This window comes from Plutella xylostella, chromosome 23 (genome assembly GCF_932276165.1).
Source record: "Plutella xylostella chromosome 23, ilPluXylo3.1, whole genome shotgun sequence".
Classification (NCBI taxonomy): Eukaryota; Metazoa; Arthropoda; class Insecta; order Lepidoptera; family Plutellidae; genus Plutella; species Plutella xylostella.
In genome coordinates, this window is record NC_064003.1 from 10,564,948 (window position 1) to 10,584,047 (window position 19,100).

The following is a 19,100-nucleotide window of genomic DNA, read 5'->3' on the forward strand; positions in this document are numbered from 1 at the left end:
CCCTTCTCTTTAAAAGTGTCGGTTCCATTCTAAATAATGGAGCATCATTCGGATCCTCCGATCCGGCTCCCGCCGGATCCCCCTGATGGCGAAATGCTTACACCCGATCAACCCCCGCTATCCCCCCCGATGTTCACGGAACCGTCCCAGGAGACGCGAAAGCGTCCCAGGGATGATCAACTACCGCAAACGCAAGGTAAGCGCGTTATTGTTAGTCCAGATCTGGCATCCGCTAGCATCCAGACTATCTATACCCACCCAAGCCTCGACGCCACCAAGGTGTACGACGAAACAGACGCAGGTCCATTTCTTGTTAATGTTAGTCAGGAGATCCCATCAGGAAATCCTGCTTCTGGTGCCCCCCTTAGGGCTATCAAGTTTGGTCAATTTTTATATCAAAACAAAGTAGCTGACATAACACGAGATGGTGTAAAAATGACTGGTAGAAACAGAGTCTCAGTTGAGTTTAAGACCGCAAAGGCAGCCAATGAATTTGTTCATCCCGCACTTGCACCAAACAAATTTAAAGCTGAAATCCCCACATACAACATAACCCGAATGGGTGTTGCCAAAAGAGTCCCGGTGGATCTATCACTAGATGACTTTGTCAACTCCCTTGATCTCCCACATGGCTGCGGGGTTGTCCTGAAAGCCCGCAGATTCAGCCGAAAGGTTGTCAACGAAGGTATAACAACACACGTCCCAACACAAAATGTAGTGATTACATTCAGGGGACAATATCTACCTGAGAAAATTTACTCCTTCCGGGCTGTAGTAGAAGTTGTGAGGTATACTTACCCCACAATTCAATGCTATGCCTGCTGTAGATTTGGACACACCCAGGCTCAATGCCGTTCAAAACCAAGGTGCTTCAAGTGTGCTCAACCACACTTGGGTGAATCGTGCAATACTTCCCAACCAACATGCCTTTACTGTTCTGGTAATCATCCCTCAACTGACAAGAATTGCCCTGAACAGTCAAGGCAAAAATCAATTAAAGTGCTTATGTCGCAGGACAGCCTCTCATTTGCTGAGGCAGATGCTCGCTTACCCTCAAGCAAAAAGTCTTTTGCTGAAGTTGCTACAACCAAACCAAATGGCCAGTCTCCCAACCGTTCCTACAAAAAAACTGTAGTCACACAACGCAGGCCTAGGTCTCCCCTTCGTCCTGGATACGACAAACTTGCCCATCAGGCTATCATCTCTTCTCCATCTTCTTCACTTCCTAATGGAAGTGCCCTAAGTGTAATCACTCCTAACGACAATTTGCTTGACCACCTTTTGTCTCTGGTTGTTAGTCTGCTGGCTAAATTCAGTGACACCCTACCGCCCAACGTTGCCCAAAAATTACAAGTTATCTCGTCTCTATGCCACAATAGCTCTGAACCCATCCCCAATGGCTGCGAACCCGATCCGGGTTCTTCAGTGGAATACTCAGAGCATTAACAGCAAGAAAAGCGAACTGCTCACATTAATTGATGACATCAAGCCCGCTGTCCTTGCCATCTCGGAGACATGGCTTGTGCCGGGTTCCCGTTTTCGGGTTTCTGGTTACTCATGTCTGCGGGATGACAGGGATGACGGGTATGCTGGGTGCGCTTTGCTAGTAAAGCGTTCCCTTACCTTTTCTTCTATCCCTATCCCCCCCCACGGGCAGGAGTTTAACGTCGTGGCTCTTAGGGCTATAGGCGTTACATTCGTGTCCGTCTACTTCCCTGATCCTCACCCTTCTCTTCTTCCTTCTTTCTACAATTTAATTTCTTCCCTCCCTCATCCCCTCCTGATCATGGGGGACTTTAACGCCCACCATTCCTCTTGGGGCTCTTATCGTACTGACTCATTCTCTGTCGCCCTCTTAGACGTGCTTGATACCTTAGATGTTTGCATTTTAAATGACGGGTCTCCAACCCGTCGAGTCCATCCTCATCAAAACCCTAAAAGTGCAGTGGATCTATCCTTCTGCTCTCCTCTTCTTTCATCATCAATATTCTGGAGGGTCCTTCCAAATACCTTTGGAAGTGATCATTTTCCCATTTCAATCACTATTCCCAACAGGTCCAGCATTCTTACCGACACATGTGCCTTTCCAAGGTACATGGTTGGCGAGAAAGACTGGTCCAACTTCATCTCATCAGTAGAAGATAAACTTAGCCTGATCCAGCCCTGTACTAGTGACAATTTTCTCGCCAACTACGACATGTTTGAGAGAGCATTGACATCCTCAGCGAAAAACAAGAAAACTCGCAAATGCCAAAGAGTCTCACCGCCTTGGTGGGATTCCGACTGTACCACGGCCATAGACGAGCGCAATAATGCTGAGGGTGTTTATCTCTCAAACATGAGCATGGACAATTTTATTAATTATAAACACATTGCGGCTCGCACTAAAAGGCTTCTTAAAAAAAAGAAGAAACAGGGCTGGTTCAGGTTTTGTGAACGTCTCTCCCCCAGATCTCCCCCTGCCTTAGTGTGGAGATACATTCGACGTTTCCGTGGATCTCTGAACGTCGAAAACATCACATCCAATGATCCCTCTGTATGGCTCGAAGGGTTCAGCGACAAGCTGGCCCCTCCATATGTCCCACACTATGATTCTCTTCCTCCTCCCCCGTCTATTATACAATCTTCAGACAGATTGGATTCACCGTTCTCTATGGACGAACTTCAATCTGCTCTATCATGGAATGCCATCAATGCCTGGAGTTGAATCGGATAGACCATCCGATTCAACTCCAGGCATTGATGGCATTCCATATTCGTTTCTTTCAAAATCAAGCCTCAGGGTCAAGCAGGTCTACTTGGAGCTGATAAATTACTTCCTTGAGTACGGAGTTACTCCGAGCTCATGGAGTAAACAAATAATCGTACCTATTTTGAAATCCGGAAAGGACCCTCGTGATCCAAACTCCCGTCGACCGATCGCCCTATCCTCTTCCTTGGCTAAAATTCTCGAACACATAATAAAGTGCAGGCTCGAATGGCTAGTCGAAAACAAAGGTATCTTAGCCAAAACCCAGTTTGGGTTTCGGAAAGGCATGAGTACTTTGGACAGCCTTGCGATACTCACTACAGATATCCAAATTGCCTTTAAGAGGAAAGAATACCTGGTGGGTGTCTTTCTTGATGTAGCATCTGCTTACGACAACGTACTTCTTCCTGTGCTCAGGCAGAAAATGCGCCAGCTGAGTATTCCAGTGAAGCTTACCCGTCTTGTTTGCAGCCTACTAATGGAGAGATCCATATTTATAAAATCCCCATCATCTTCCCTAGACCACCCAAAATTTGTTTGGAAAGGCCTCCCCCAGGGATCAGTCTTGAGCCCTCTCCTGTACAGCCTCTATACATACGATCTTGAACGGTCCGTTGACTGCTTTTGCGACATTTTACAATATGCTGATGACCTTGCACTCTACCACGCTTCTTCTTCATTAGGAGAGACAAATGTCCAGCTGAACCTGGCCCTAAGATACCTCTCGGACTGGCTGACTCGACATGGCTTATCCCTCTCCACTCAAAAATGTACAGCAGTCGTATTTACCAAGAAGCGCAACGTCCCTGACGTGGACATCGTTATTGGAGAAGATTCAATTGCTGTATCAAGTGAAGTAAAATTCTTAGGCGTGATATTGGATTCCAAGTTATCAGGTACCCATCATATGAGCTATGTGGCTCGGAAGTGTGAGAGGGGTGTCAACGTCCTCAGATCACTGTCGGGTGTTTGGTGGGGTTCCCACCCTTACTCACAAAAACTGCTATATAATGCGATTGTCCGGAGCCATTTCGATTATGCTGCCTTCATTATAGACCCTTGCAATAAAGCAGCTCTGGAGAAAATTGACAAAGTGCAGTACAAGTGCCTTCGCATAGTTTCAGGTGCGATGAAATCCTCCCCTACCAATGCCCTCCAGGTTGAGTGTGTTGACCCTCCTCTCTCACTTCGGAGACAATACTTATGTGATCGGTTTTTCTTTCGAATCTGGCAATCTAACTCCCATCCTTTGTTGGAAAAATTTGAGAATCAAAATAGATAACCAAATAAACGAATGCCCTGAAATTATTACTAACACATTTAATGAATTTTTCGCAACAATTGGTGTACCTAATGAGGGTGAGCCCGAGGCTCTAGGCCGTCCAGTAGTAGAGCCTGCTACCCAAACTATGTTTTTACAACCAGTAACTATGAATGAAATATACAACATAATAAGAAATCTTAAAAACAAACACAGCTATGGCATAGACGATATTCCTCCAATTCTACTTAAAAAATGTGCAAAAGAATTTGTTTATCCATTAACTGTTCTCATTAACCAAAGCTTTGAAAACGGGGAATTTCCAGATTTATTAAAAACGTCATTAGTAAAACCCATACATAAAAAAGACGACCTAACTATACTTAACCATTACAGACCAATAGCTATGCTACCTACATTTTCAAAAGTTTATGAAAAAGCCATGTCAAACAGACTCTATAAATTTCTAGAGAAATACCAGATTTTAGACGATAGCCAAAACGGATTCAGACAATTTAGGTCTACAACGCATGCGGTATATAAATATATACAAAAAGCACTATCTTACATAAACGAAAAAAAATATGCTCTTGGAATTCTACTGGACATGACAAAAGCATACGATAGAGTCTCATACAACATCCTTCTTGCAAAACTCTATGACTCTGGCATTCGTGGCCCAGCTTACAAATGGTTTCAATCATATTTAGAAAATAGAAAACAAATCGTACAAATTGAACATTTTAACAAAACCACAAATGAAATTAGAGTAGTTAAATCTCAGGAGATACAGCTCACAGGTTCCATTCCACAAGGCAGCGTACTTGGTTGCGTATTATTCCTCATTTACATTAACGATCTTCCCAAATGCTTAAATAGTCAGTCCGCAACATCTGTGTTATTCGCCGATGATGTATCTATACTAATTAAATGTGATGAAAATGATAACCATGAAAACAAACTGAAAGCATGTTTCGAATCAGTGGAACATTGGCTGAAAGATCACAATTTAAATGTAAACTATAAGAAAACGAAAATTATTCAATTTAGATCATACCAGAAACGCCCATTAAATATTAAACTTCAAATAAAAAATACAAACATTGAAGAAACAAATTCTTTTTGCTTACTAGGAATAAACATTGATACACATCTTAACTGGAAAAACCATATAGAAAAAGTAAAATCTAAATTATCTCAGTTTATTTATGCGTTCTATGAAATAGAACGTACCACAGACACCCCTACGGCACTATCGGCGTATTATGCGTACGCATACTCCTGTCTTAGATATGGAGTCATGCTTTGGGGAAATAGCGTGGACGCAGATCAAGTTTTCATCATGCAGAAAAAAATCATCCGTATATTAGCACATATAAAAAACCAAGAAAGTTGTAAACCCCACTTCATAAAAATGAGAATTCTTACTCTTCCATGCCTGTATATATATGATATTAGTATATTTGTATTTAAGAACAAAGAAAAATTCATCAAAACTAAAGACACACATAGCATAAATACCAGAAATAAAAATAAACTTTTCCTTCCCCAGTCCAGAATAAAAATGTTAAATGAAAGTCCACATCATATGGCAGTAAAAATCTTTAATAATCTTCCTACACAAATTACATCAGAAACTAGTATAAAAATATTTTGCAAAAGTCTCCAAACTTATTTATTAGATAAATGCTTTTACTCTATTAAAGAATTTATGAACCACAAAATTGCCGAGAAGTATGATGTTCTGATCTAATTCTTAATAGGTATTTAGTTATTATTTAAGTGAAATAGCCATTTCATTGGTGGATAATGTTAAGCTTGTTTTTGTTATTTTTGAAATTGATTCCTACTAGCTTTAAGTAAATTTGCAGTGCCCACTATGGGTATCAAGTTATAAGTACTTACTATTTTATTTAAGATCAATGTACACTTGATGGCAATAAAATATTTGATTTGATTTGATTTGATTTGATTTGCCCAAACTTGATATCCTTAAGCGTCTGTGTAATGCTCAAGAAACCCATGGACTTTCCTATCTACTAAAAACTTATATCTTTTCTTCTAATCTCCCCCACCCTACATCCAAATTTAGTATTTACCCTCTGTTTGATGTTCCTTACGACGCCTTAGTTTTTCAGCCCAATGTAGTAATGGATTTAGGTATCAGTAAAGACTCTCCTGCCACTGAAAAAGCTCTAAGTGCGAAACTCAATTCAGAGTGGCCAGGCTGGCTCCCCATATTCACTGACGCATCCAAACTCTCCGAAAACAGCAACGTGGGTTTGGCCGTATGGCTGCCCAAGTACAAAGTTGCACTCAGTTTTAAGCGTCCCCCTGAGTCCTCGGTCTTCACGGGCGAGGCAACAGCTATTCTCGAGGCGCTTCTGTACGCTGAGTCACACAAACTTAACAAAACTATTATCCTTTCTGATTCGGCCAGTTCATTACAAGCAATTATTTCCTTTCCCTTTAAATCCAAATTCAAATTCCCTATCATTTTAAAAATTAGAGAAACCCTATTCCGTTGCATGACTCAGGGTATAGAAGTAGCTATCGCTTGGATACCTGGGCACAGTGGTATTATTGGTAATGAGTGTGCAGATTCCTTTGCTAAGGATGCCGTTAGCTTGGGCCTGGACACTCATTACCAAAATTTTGCCCATGACCTTGCCTCGCTCGCAGGACCGAGGCTGGATAGATCCTGGAAAGTGTCCTGGGACACTTCTAGGAATTTTAAAGGTAAATTTTACTCCCATATCCAACCTCATATCCCAAAAAGCCATGGTTTTTTAAAGCAAAACACTTAGATAAACCAGCAACTTCCACTCTTTGTAGACTGCGTCTGGGCCACGCGTGCACCCCGGTGCACTTGGCTAGGATTCGGGTCCGTGATAGCTCTGTCTGCGACTGCGGTGCCAGTGAAGGATCTGTTGATCATCTCTTTTTCGAATGTCCCAACCTTCAAACCTCCCTATATGACATCCTCCCCCCCACCATTCCCAAACCTGTAAATACTAACTATCTTCTTACCCTTGTACATACTCCCCTAGTTAATATACTGTACAAATTCCTTAAGACTAACAATATTAAACTGTAAATGTGTTTGTACATATATACTAACAAATCTAACCATTACTTGTGATGTCCACTTATTGTTTGTATATATTGTGTTTGTCTGGTTGTTTCAGGTTTTAACTGTGTAAATAGTCTAAAATAACCGTAACGACTGCTTTCCAATACTGTGAGCATTGGTCACGTGACTCTGGCCCAGTTAGCTGTGTTAGTCACACACGGCAAAGAGCCATTCAACCAAAATTGAATTGAACATTATTTTAAGGAAAGTCTATGATTTTGTCATAATCTGTGGCCTAAAAACTTAAATTATTGTCTATGGTAAAAAAAACAGATTTTGCGATTCACAAATTTTCGCATTTCCAAAATTTCCATTTTTCACTATTTTTCTTAAATGTGTATCAAATTACTGAAAGTTACCGTCGGATGAGTGTTTCATTATATTCCTCAGCTCTAATTCTAGTCTCTATTTATTGAAACTTATGTGAAATCAATACGCCACTGGTATAAGCGTCATGAGTAAAGCTAACCCTCTTTCGGGCTTGCTTGCCCACTATGGTGACTCCGATGATGACTCGGAGGATGAGGGGCCGAGGTCTTCCAAAATGCGGTCAGATCTGTACAGCAAGGAGGCGGGAGGCGCCCCGGAGGAGGCGGCGACGGAGCCGGCGGCCGCGACCGTGCACCCGGCGCCTGTGCCGCATTGCCGTGAGTAAAGAGAGCTATTTACATGTATTCTTCGTATATTTACTAGTAAATTCTGAATTTATGTTATATTCCATGTCCTAGCTGAAACATAATTCGTGATATCTATTCCACATAAAAAATGCAATTTTCTGGGGATAACACTCTTGTGCCCATGTATGAATGGATTTCTGACATGAGTATTTAAATCATATGCATATTTTCAATATTGCAGCATGGTCAGCATGCTATGATGAGGCGAGCGGCTACACATACTACTGGAACCAATTCACTAACGCGGTGACATGGGAAGCACCACCCGAGTACCTGCTGGCTTTGAAGCTGGCACAGCAGCAACTTACTGTTACAGGTGATGTATTACTTATTGTACTATTTTTTAATCTCTCTCTCACCTGTGTCCTAGAGGAATAGGCAAAATATTCTTATCAATTGATCTTCATTGGGTTAATTCCTGATGCACCCACATTACAGAGTAATAACTCCCACATTCTTACAATCTGCATAAATACATGCTGTGGTTTTTATTGTGGTCCTATGTTTTTTATACAAGTTTTGAAAACATGCTGGCCTATAGACCACTCCCATAGTTTAAAAGTGTGCTACAAGTTGTGATTGATGCTCCTTCAGATTAATTATGATCCAACAAACACATTTATGCATCTTATACAATAATAGACTGAACCCTACAATAGCCACTTAATCAACAATCCTTACACTATAGGCTCAGCAGAAGTGTCAGCGGAGGAATGGCAGTTGTACCAGCAAGCCCTGGCTGACAAGCAGAAGACACAGGCCACCGCCTCCACCATCGCCAAGCCCCCGGCCATCAGCAATAGTTCAAAGACTATGGCAAACAATGCTAAGAATACTAAGAAGCAGGCCGTGAATGGTAAACCGGGGAAAAGGAAGCCTCCGTTTGATAGTGATTCTGAGGATGAGTAAGTAATTTACTTATTCTTGTTATTGTGATGTCTGTGTTTAAAAACTAGCCTCCCCCAGTGATATTATTTACTCTACCTTTTATACAACTGATCTTACTGACTAATCCCGTCACCACAGGGAACAACAATAGTCTAGCTCTAGTGTTAGTTGTGTCACTTACAGGAAGACCTGTGTTAAAAAAAGAACTATTCATTTTACATTGTTTTCAGTGTTTTGGTTCTTGTCTGATGAATATGATGATCTTCTGTTTGTATTTTTACTGCACACAATCATATCATATTCCTCTAATATCTTAAGGTATTAAATAAATAAAATACTCAAGTTGTGTTGTATCTGCAGTTTTATCTCAGAAACTCACTACTTTATCTGTTACAGGAAAATTGAGCTGATAACTTCATACTACCACTCAGACTCAGATTCCAATGACGAAACCACCAGCCCTGTGAAGAAGACACCAGCCCCAGCTGCCGCGCCCATTTCCAAACCCACCAGCAAGCCGAAACCACAACCAGACACTCCCAGACCCGCCAAGAACCCATTCAAGAAGCAGAGGACCAAACCAGTGGAGTATGGACCTCCGCTTCCTCCCAACCAGGACTATAAGGTGCCTATTGGACCTGAGCTACCGCCAGAGCTGGTGGTTGAGGTAAAACCAAAGTCTCCGGAGAAGAAGGAGGTTGTAGAAGTGCTGGTGCCACAAAAGAGTCCAGAGATTGAGGTAAGAACTTTGTTTATCGTAACTTATTAGAAATCATGCCTATCCAAAAAAGTTGTATCTTTTATTTTTTGGTTTGTTATCAATGATGAGAAAGCAATCTGAAAATCGCTAAAAGATGGTTCTCCAATAGAACTTACAATTACTATTTGTCTTCTCCATATACCCATTACATATTTTCTAAACAAACTGCTTTGAATTATTTTGGATCAGTTAGATGTTGTAAGGAAAACATGCAATGGGTTTGGCTTGGAACAATGTGATTGTCAAGTGATAGTGGATTAATTATCAAGCGCTGTGATGGGTTAAAGTTTTCAATCTGAGATTCTTATCTAAATAAAATTAATATATAGTCACCTTATGTAAGTTAGAAATAAAATATTAATTTCCATTTCTTATATTTTTGTACAGCAAAGGAAGAGTCCAACTCTTTCCATTGATAATGACGATGATGATGAATTACTCAAAAAGTTAAAAGACAAAGCTAAGCTGTTGGAAAAACTTGGAGGCGAACTTCCGTCAGAACTGCAACAGATAATCAAAGATGAAAAATCATCAGGCACCGCGTCACCAGTAATTAAGAATATTGATGAAAATAGCAATAATAGTAAGAGCACTATTGACACTAACATTGACGATCTTCTGGAGGAAATAGAGAAGAAAGAAATGCCAAAAATATCAAAGGCCAAAGTCAAAATAGACATATTTGATGATGATACAAAAGTTGATGAAAAACTCGAGAAAGGTTTGGATAGTGGTAAAAGCACTCCTAAGGAGCTTTCAAGAAGTAGCACACCATCCAGAGATGAAGAAATAAAGCCTCTATTCCCTAGCAGTCAAGCCATAACTGAGAAACCGCCAAAAACTTTATTCCCAAGTTCAGCAAACATTGAGGAGACACCTGTTGAACTGGGATCGCCTAAACCTGAAATAGCTCCCGAAATAGTCGCTGAAAAGAAAGGGGCTAACATCTACCTAATGGGAACTGACGAGGCGATAGAAAAACCCGGTAGAAAAAAGCTCCGGATATCAAACTCAGTGTTACCAGAACGGAAGAAGATTGAAGTTCCGTCGTACACAACAAAATACTCGCAGGTTATAGATGGTTTTGCTGGTGAGAGGACAGGATTAGGGTTCAGTCAGAATGACGGTGAATCTACGGAACCGAAAAAAGCTGTAGCTTACGGCGGGATGATGTTCACTAAGGGGGAAGTGCTGAATGAGGATAAGAAGGATGAAGAGATGGAAGACCTGATAGAGCTGTTGGATGCGAAGCTCAAGTTTCTGAACCAGCAGCAGCCGTATGCCGTGACCCCCGTGCAGGAGATGACTATACAGATGCAGGTGAGTTGTACGCATTTACTATTTGAAAATACTTGATTTCGCAGCCTAAGACATGGTACATACCTATAATAAAATGTGCACTTTTATCTAAGAATTACCATAAACTGCAATACGACGTCGCTCCCAAAAAGGCATTTATGTGATATCTCCAACTCGCTTTGGCAGTAGATTATTACGGGCTGTGCGTAGCGTGAAGGACATCCTTTACGCCACTACAGCTATAAAATTAAATGAATAAATAACCTCCACATATAGATTTCTAGTTATGTATCCTAAGTGCTTATTCAAAACGGCAATACAACTCGCCACCTATCACGTAAATGGAAATCGACAGCGAAAACCACTCTCTCTGAATACCAGTCAGTCCAGTACAGTCGTGAGCATACCTATCATATCACCTCAACATTCTTATCTTATCTGAAACAAAAATAAAGAAATCTTATCTTATCATTTCTTCCCCAGACACTAGTAGCAGCGCACCTCCAACAGTCCATCTCGCCGGGCTACCTCCGGCGCTGGCTGGCGGCCGCCGCGGCGTCGCTCGCGCGCCTCGAGGCCGCCGCCGCGCCGCCCGGCTGGACCTGCCGCTTCCATAGGTACGCCGTGCTAGTGTATAGTCGTTGTATAGGGATAAGAGGAGAGAGACTAGGGAGAATCGAGTTCGAACAAGGGTAAAGCGGATAGGAACTAGAGAGTAGGGAAGTTACTAGGGGGAATTGGATACAATGAAGAGAGAACCGGATAGGAACTAGGGAGAAGAGGGTACAGGCTACGCCGCGCCGCCCGGCTGGACCTGCCGCTTCCATAGGTACGCCGTGCTAGTGTTGTATCAACATTGTGGGGAGAATCGGGTAGGAAGTTGGGAGAATTGGGTTCGATTTAGTGAGAATCGGTGCGAAGTTGCAAACTAGATAAAACCGGGTAGAAACTAGGGATCAGGTAGGAAGTAGGGAGAACTGGGTAGGAATTAGGGAGAAGCGGGAAAGAACTAGGGAAAAGAGGGTACAGGCTAGGGAGAATCGGTTACTAACTAGGGAGAATAGAGAAATGGGTAGTTTTGTCTATTATATGGCTTATGTGGCAACATAAGCGTGAGAATGGGGTTGTTTAAGTACTACACTTGGTATTCGGTGGCGTCGCTCGCGCGCCTCGAGGCCGCCGCCGCCCCGCCCGGCTGGACCTGCCGCTTCCATAGGTACGCCGTGCTAGTGTATAGTCGTTGTGGGGGTGTAGGGATAAGAGGGAGAAACGGGAAGGAAATGGGGAGAATCGGGAGCGAATTAGGGAGAATCGGGTAGGATTTAGGGGAATCGATACAATGATTGTTGTAAGGCTATTTGGGTTATAATGGGCTTCTACATGCAACCTATGCATATAAATTTGAAGAACGGAGTAGGGTATACCAGGCACCTATAACTACTACGCGTTATGTGGTTAGAGCTATGCGATAGCTACATGACCTGCCGCCATATTAAGCAAGAGCTGTCTAACTATGTGAACTCACAATAGGGAAAGGGGAGGGGATAGGGGATAATTATTTCTTATTATAGTCAGCGGGCACTCAGTAAAAAAACTATTACATTCGCTGGGGCTTCAGTTATCTTCTGTGAAAGACCTGAAATAAATATTTAGAAATTAAAATCAAAGAAAATAAGTGGGCGAGTTTTGTGTTTCTCAAAATTTAAGTAAATGAGACATAAAACTGTATAGTTCATTTATATTTATATATATCATATTGCCATTGCCACAAACTTTCTTTCAGAATTTATACTGAATCGACATACATTTTATGGCTCATTTCAATAGAGGATTACACAATATCATAGAACTATTTTAGATTCATATGTTTTCACCTAAAATAGTTCTACCACTTTTGTATGTATATTGTTGTTGTTTAAATGTCTAATGTTTATATGTTAATTATCATATTTAATCAAATGTTTATATTTCTTAGCTATAGGGAAACCAGTTCTGTGATAAATTGTGATAAATCAAATAATAAAACATTGTTTTTATCGGTTGAGTTTCTATTTCAAATTATGCATTAACCCAATCATTATTTTATACCAGCATGCGTAACCAATTTTAATGGTTCATTAATGTTATAAATTGTTACTTGATAACATTCCAGTCAGAAATAAGTAACAAGGCAATTCTTGTAAATGAAGAAATAATCATTTCATATTTTCTTCCAATATAATGGATAACATAATAGAGATATAGTGGTATAAGGTAGCAAGGATAATCTAGAAACGAGAAAACCTTCTGAAGATCTACCTTCTGAGCTGGATGTCTGCTGCAGTGACCCGACACCGAAGGAGTATTGGTGAGAATTCATTGATTAATAATTGTATTTTAATTTCGTCTTCAAGATAATGCACTTTGATCTTTTCCAGATGGCGGCCTGTCGTGAATCATGCTGAAGATTTACAGCTGAGAAGCAATTTGCTCCTAGTATCTGTGTTGCGAAAACTGCGCGTCGTCTTGTGATATTCAACCTTAAAGCACAAGAACTTTGAATGCCTTAAAGCTTTCCAGTAATGAAAAAGGTGGAATATTCACAAGACAACGCCACAGTGTAGACACAAACACAAATAAGGAACACAGAATGAGGGCTCAAGTACAATCATTACGTCTAGTTTCATTGCGCTCGTAACGGCCCGAAGGCTTTAGCTCTCCTAGCGTTTGTACCTAATACGTCCTATATTATAACAAGAATTCACACGTTATAGTGGATTTTCCGATATCACTCGTAATGTGTAGACACGAGTCCGATCCGAGTGTTTTCGGACAACGACAAAAATCAACGGAATTGTTTCAAGCTCTGTTTTTATTCGAGTGTTTTAGTACCGATCATACTTATCATATTACGATCTTTAAAACACAGGAGTTACCAACTTGACAATCCACTTCAACTCCACACTGACCAAACCCATTACGCTTACCAACAGAGCTAAAGCGTTCGGGCGGTTCCTTTCCGACCCTTTAGCCATGACATGACCTGGTCCCAACTTGTGTGTGGCAGGTCTCAGGCGCGCTACGAGTACCGGCGGGACAACGACGGGCTCACCCAGTGGGAGTATCCTGCCGGCGCTGATGATATGGACATCTGCACCACGCCGCCGCCGCCGCCGCCTGATGATAAGGTGACTAGAGTTCATTTTAAACTACTTGTTGGGCTGCTCCTCCTTCAAATGTTTTCCCGTGGGGAAAACGACTGAACGAGTTTTGATGAAAGGCATGTAGTAGTATGTAGAGAAAGAAGCAAAGCTCCTGGGTAAAGATAGTTGGTATGATATATCTTTCAGGGCACAGCACATAAACTTTATGTCTTATTAGCATCGTACCACATCAACTCCCTGGTTTTGGCAGAATTACTAGTGCTGTATAAAATTCCAATACAGCTCAGGCTGAGTCATAGTTCTTTATACGATCTTTTCTTATTGTTTTGCACTGAAATTGTATTGATACTGTTATGTATATTTTGACATCAAATAAATGATGTTTAAGTATATAATAAAGATGTATATTTCCCAGGAGCCGCCGCTACCAGCCGCGCCGCCGCCGCCGCTGCCGCCCGCGCGCGTCGCCACCCCGCCGCCGCCCGCCTGGGGGCCCGAGCCAGAGCCTAAGCCGGTATGTCACTAATAGTCAAAATACTACTTATGTGTTTTATGAATGTAGGGACTTTACTGTCAACACACACATTGATCATCCCCAAGGCCGGGGGTCAACCTAGACCTTCGGGACAGCAGTCAGGGTCACTAACCACTTAGTCGTCCTCAAGAGTTAACTTGACACTTGACGTGAAGCTCGCTTCCCATTATACTTTACTTTGAGGCTATATACTTCACATTCCCTACCACCGCTTTGGCTATGAAGAAGAAAAAAGTTCAGTATGTTTGGTACATCGGCCTGACTTCTAAAAACCCTCTGATATGTTTTTTTATAGGAAACGTTCACTTTTTCCTCCACTAACTAACCCACCTACCTACAGGAGCCAAAGAAAGAGATCGGCGACGAGCTCCTATCCTTCTACAACGACATAGCCTCCCTAGACGCGCCCCCCGCGCCCGCGCCCCCGCCCCCCGCGCCCGCGCCGCCCCCGCGCGCACCCAGCGCCGAGCCCCCGCCGCCCGGGGAGGGGGTCGTGGAGAGATACGAGCGGGTTGAGGCGAAGGCTGCGAGGAAGAAGTCTAAGGTTGGTTGGTTTTATCAGGTTGCTGATATATGGTTTGAGGGTTTGAGGTGTCTGTATTGATAAGCATCATTTGCTCCAAAACAGATAGACTATCGGACTATTTGAATACAAAACATTTTTTTTAAGGGTCTGCAATAGGGAATCGAGGGTTGGCATTGTCATAGAATTATGTAGTAAATGATGCTCTACAGCCTTGAAAAAAATCACACAGGTAGTTGAAGAGTCTAGCTAGGTGCTGAATCATTCGAATTTAAGTAAATGATTATGGATAACTGTAAATTAATTTCAGAATATCAAGAAAAACCAGTCAATCACACTCCCGTATTGTAACAACTGTGTCGTAATTATAAAGAATTTTCATATGATTTTTATCATATTATAAAGTTAAAGGCTTGGACTAGGCGCTAAATACCTTGTTTTTTAATAAACACACACTTATTTTGTGTAAATTAATCCCAAACTTGAGCAATTTTTTTCCCTCAAATCTTCATACAAATATCTATGGCGGCTTTCTGTGTTATAAAATCATAAACACAAGTGACGTTTGACTCAGTTGGCCGCTGGCCTCCAAAGAAGGGTCACGTCGGTTTAGGCAGCACTGACAGCTCGCGATCTTATCGTGTACAGATACAAAATCACTGCACATTGGTTGTCATTGCACTTTTTCAACTTTTATGACACCTACATAATTTGATTTGAAATTGAGGAAGCATAATTCTTCCAGTATATTCAATACATTAAATTAAATTAGATAGTGTGCAATATTCTCGTGATATTACAGTCTCGTAAAGGTCTGATGAGGAGCAGGAATATAGCGAATGGATCTAAGTGATGACAATACGCACGAACATTAGGTTAGGGATCAAAAATACAGTCTCTTGGTGCTGGTTGAGGTATGGTCTCGTGAGGATCTGATCAGGGCAGTAACACGGTGGTGGCTCAATTTTATTTCAAAGATGTTAATAGCTAAAAGCATCGAGTTTGGGCTATTAAGTATGTTTTTCAGAGAGAGAGAAAGAGATTTTGTTTTTCCTCTGGATGTGTTAGGTTTACTGGGTTTACTAAGTTCATTCTGTTAATGGCATCAAGTTGTTATGTGTTCATAAGTAATAATTATTTATTAACAAAATGCTGTTGATTCTCCACGAAAATGTAAAAATAAATAAAAATAAATTCGTAACGTAAAATTGTCTATGACGGAATTTCTTCTATAGACAGTAGCCACAAAAAAAACAAACGATAGATGGCGTGATTTGAAGATAAAGATACATTTTTTCGACACATAGACAGCAACAACAAAAAAAATACAGATTTAAAGAAAAGAAACACATACTTATACAAAACAACAAAGAAAAAAAAAGGATACACATCAAAATAACTGGAAAAAATATAAGCCCCAATTTACTTGTGTGGGACAGGGAGTACCATAATATTTTTTTTGGGGTACTCCCCATCTATGCGAAATATAAGCTTGATATCTTTACCCGTTTCTGAGAAAAAGGGCGGTGACAGACAGTCAGTCAGACAGACGGATAACAAAGAGATCCTATAACGGTTGCTTTTTTCTTTTGACGTTCGAAACCCTAAAATTAAGTAAAAATATTATGCTGCCAAAAAATGTACTTACAGGTATTGAAAAAGCGGTATATAAACAAATTATACCAGCAGAGGGTTCACCATTTAGCTGAATGTTACTTAGAAAACGGCCTTGAGTGGCGGTCAAGTTGGTCCCCGCCTGCGATACTTTCCATTAACATTGGGACTTGTTTTCATGTTTTTAGCGTACAGTCAGGTTTTTCGTTTGTTTATAATTGTATTTTTTTATTTGTAACTTTTTAGTTGTTTTTATTTTATGAAATTTTACGTCAGTAGTTCATGATCATTTTTTATTTCAATAATTTTGGTGTTGTTATTTAAATACCTTCAATATGCATATTTTTGTAATGTGAAAATCAAGCTCTTTCATTTGATACCTTACACGGCAAAGTTGAATTATTATTTTTTCGATCATCACGTTATGTCCTCTAGAGGGCGCTATGTACATTTAAATGGAACGTCACATAGCCTATAACCATCGCGCCATCAATACGCTTCTAACAATACCTCATACATCAAAATCTATCAAGCCGTTTAGGCTACAGGAGGGAACAAAGAAACAGACAAACATACAATCAAAAAACATTACCCTCCTCCTTCGGCAGTCGGGTAAAAAGGAGTAAGACAGGGGGTCATTCTGAACTTTTGCTCTACGAGTTTTGGAAATTAACAAAAAAAAACCTTTTTCATAGAAACTTTGTTGGACATGTGACTTTTTACCATGGAAAACGAATATTTTTTTTCGCGAATTTGCAAATCTAGTAGAACAAAAGTTGTTCAGAATGACCCCTTGAGTCATCCCCTTTTGGCTTAGTATAGCCCTTTTGCGACACTATGTATTTACTTTGCTTTGTCGTCGGGGTTCAGTTGGCTGGAGGATGCCCGAAACTTATTATCTACACTTTAATACTTTTAGTTACCTTTCTACAAGTAAATACCACATTTGTTTGAGAAAGCTAATCGGGTTCCGAGTATAGAGTAAAGTGGCACCCCTATTAATTTCTACTCTTTCCTGGTGCCTACCAGTGTAAGTAAGAATTATACTTACTTACCCTAAAATCACCCAAAATGTACTTGAACATAATTGTCAATAAAGTTGGCGAGTAAAAGTTTATCGACCCACTGTGCAAACTTACATGTGTGCGTGTCACTGCGTGTGCTGTGTGAAGAGCATTGAAAACCCAAAATTGGCGCGGCACGTCACCCTGTACGGGCCCTTAAACTTAGGTACACATACATTAGTATTATATCAAAAGTCAAGCCTTTTACTAATATAATCCATAGCGGCACAGGCAACAAGATGCAGTGCTGCACCCACTTTTCACCAATTATGTGTAGGCCTTTAATAATATGAAGCGATCCTTTTCCAACCCGGACCCTCAACACAACAGTCACATATAAGTTAGTAAAGCTTAACAACCTCCCTGCGGGTTTTTGTGATTGTTGCATGTATGTAATAGATTAAGCTTATGGAAAAAAAAACATTGTCCACAGGTGAAGATCTCAGCGTCGATGGGCATGAAGCACAAGTCAGTGTCCAGCCTCGTGGCCAAGTGGCAACAGGTGGCCGACGAAATACACTCGGATTGAATGTCATGTCAAAACGGTCAAGATAATGATTAACTAGGGAACTTGGTGTAAATAGCAAAGTCCATATTTGTCAGCAGGATGCAAAGATAAATTTGAAATAAGTAAAAGAGACTAACTACATTTTTATACCTATTACAAATAAGCTTTCTGTTAAATGTGGCCTCATCCATACTCAACTATAGATTTATAATGTGTCTCGGGCACAACTCAGTGAGATTGGCCGCAGTGGTCGAATATTGGATCATTAATATAAGATGTGTAAATAATCCATTTTGATAAGCTTTGTAAATATTTTTGTAACATTTAGTTGTAAGGTCTATGTGAATAAATAAAATATTTGTTTATATTTTTCGTCTTTTATTTGTAAAAAATCTATCAATTTACAAAGATACAATTAGTGTATTATTTCATACAAGATGGAAATATTACAGAACATAGATGGGGTAACAAAAAAGTTTACCTCTTGGGGTGTTTTAAGTATCTTATTTACAAACAAAAAAACGTTTATGTAAATGCATGTTCTTACAGCACTTACAAAATTTTATATAACGTTTAAATAATAGTAATTAACTAAAATTATTATTAATACCAAGTATATTTTATTATACAAGTTAACCCTAAATTAATTATATGTGTAGCTAAGCATGAATGGTGTTACATGGATTGTTGTAAACAAATCAAACGCAATAATGGATAGTTGGAGATCACCTCTGCTTCAACTTAGGTAATATAATGATGTAAATATTTTAGATTTATAATGCATGATTCCAGTAAAATGCATCCTAAAATTTTCAATGGAGTTGAGTTGCTGGCATGAGCTATCAATTTTAAGTCTCACAAATTAGTAAAACTTATCTGTAGAGCCCATGGTCAGTAGGGCAGTGTAAGATTGTTGGCTGATGAAAATGGGATGAGTCACTATTTG

At 40.5% G+C, this 19,100-nt stretch overlaps 1 protein-coding gene across 3 annotated transcripts; it reads left to right on the plus strand.

Moving 5' to 3' along the window:
• The first annotated feature begins 7,443 nt into the window (after positions 1-7,443).
• Positions 7,444-18,521, plus strand: LOC105397641 (nucleolar protein dao-5). 3 transcript variants are annotated; one of them, XM_048629435.1, is made up of 11 exons: positions 7,444-7,790; positions 8,002-8,136; positions 8,509-8,725; positions 9,105-9,447; positions 9,856-10,788; positions 11,251-11,384; positions 13,814-13,934; positions 14,326-14,424; positions 14,786-14,989; positions 18,080-18,180; positions 18,216-18,521. In XM_048629435.1, exons 1-10 carry the CDS (start codon positions 7,598-7,600, stop codon positions 18,173-18,175), a joined length of 2,475 nt encoding a protein of 824 aa, XP_048485392.1. In that variant the 5' UTR covers positions 7,444-7,597; the 3' UTR covers positions 18,176-18,180; positions 18,216-18,521. The 3 variants fall into 3 exon arrangements, with proteins under 3 accessions (XP_048485392.1, XP_048485391.1, XP_048485393.1); XM_048629434.1 differs by having other exon boundaries at positions 18,080-18,521; XM_048629436.1 differs by lacking the exons at positions 13,814-13,934; positions 14,326-14,424; positions 14,786-14,989; positions 18,080-18,180; positions 18,216-18,521 and adding an exon at positions 11,597-11,856.
• Positions 18,522-19,100: the final 579 nt, after the last annotated feature.

Coding starts and splice junctions, on each gene's coding strand:
- LOC105397641 (XM_048629434.1), top strand. CDS start 7,598: ATGAGTAAAGCTAACCCTCTTTCGGGCTTGCTTGCCCACTATGGTGAC. Junction 8,137..8,508: donor GCAGCAACTTACTGTTACAG/GTGATGTATTAC, acceptor CTTACACTATAG/GCTCAGCAGAAGTGTCAGCG. Junction 14,425..14,785: donor CCGAGCCAGAGCCTAAGCCG/GTATGTCACTAA, acceptor ACCTACCTACAG/GAGCCAAAGAAAGAGATCGG.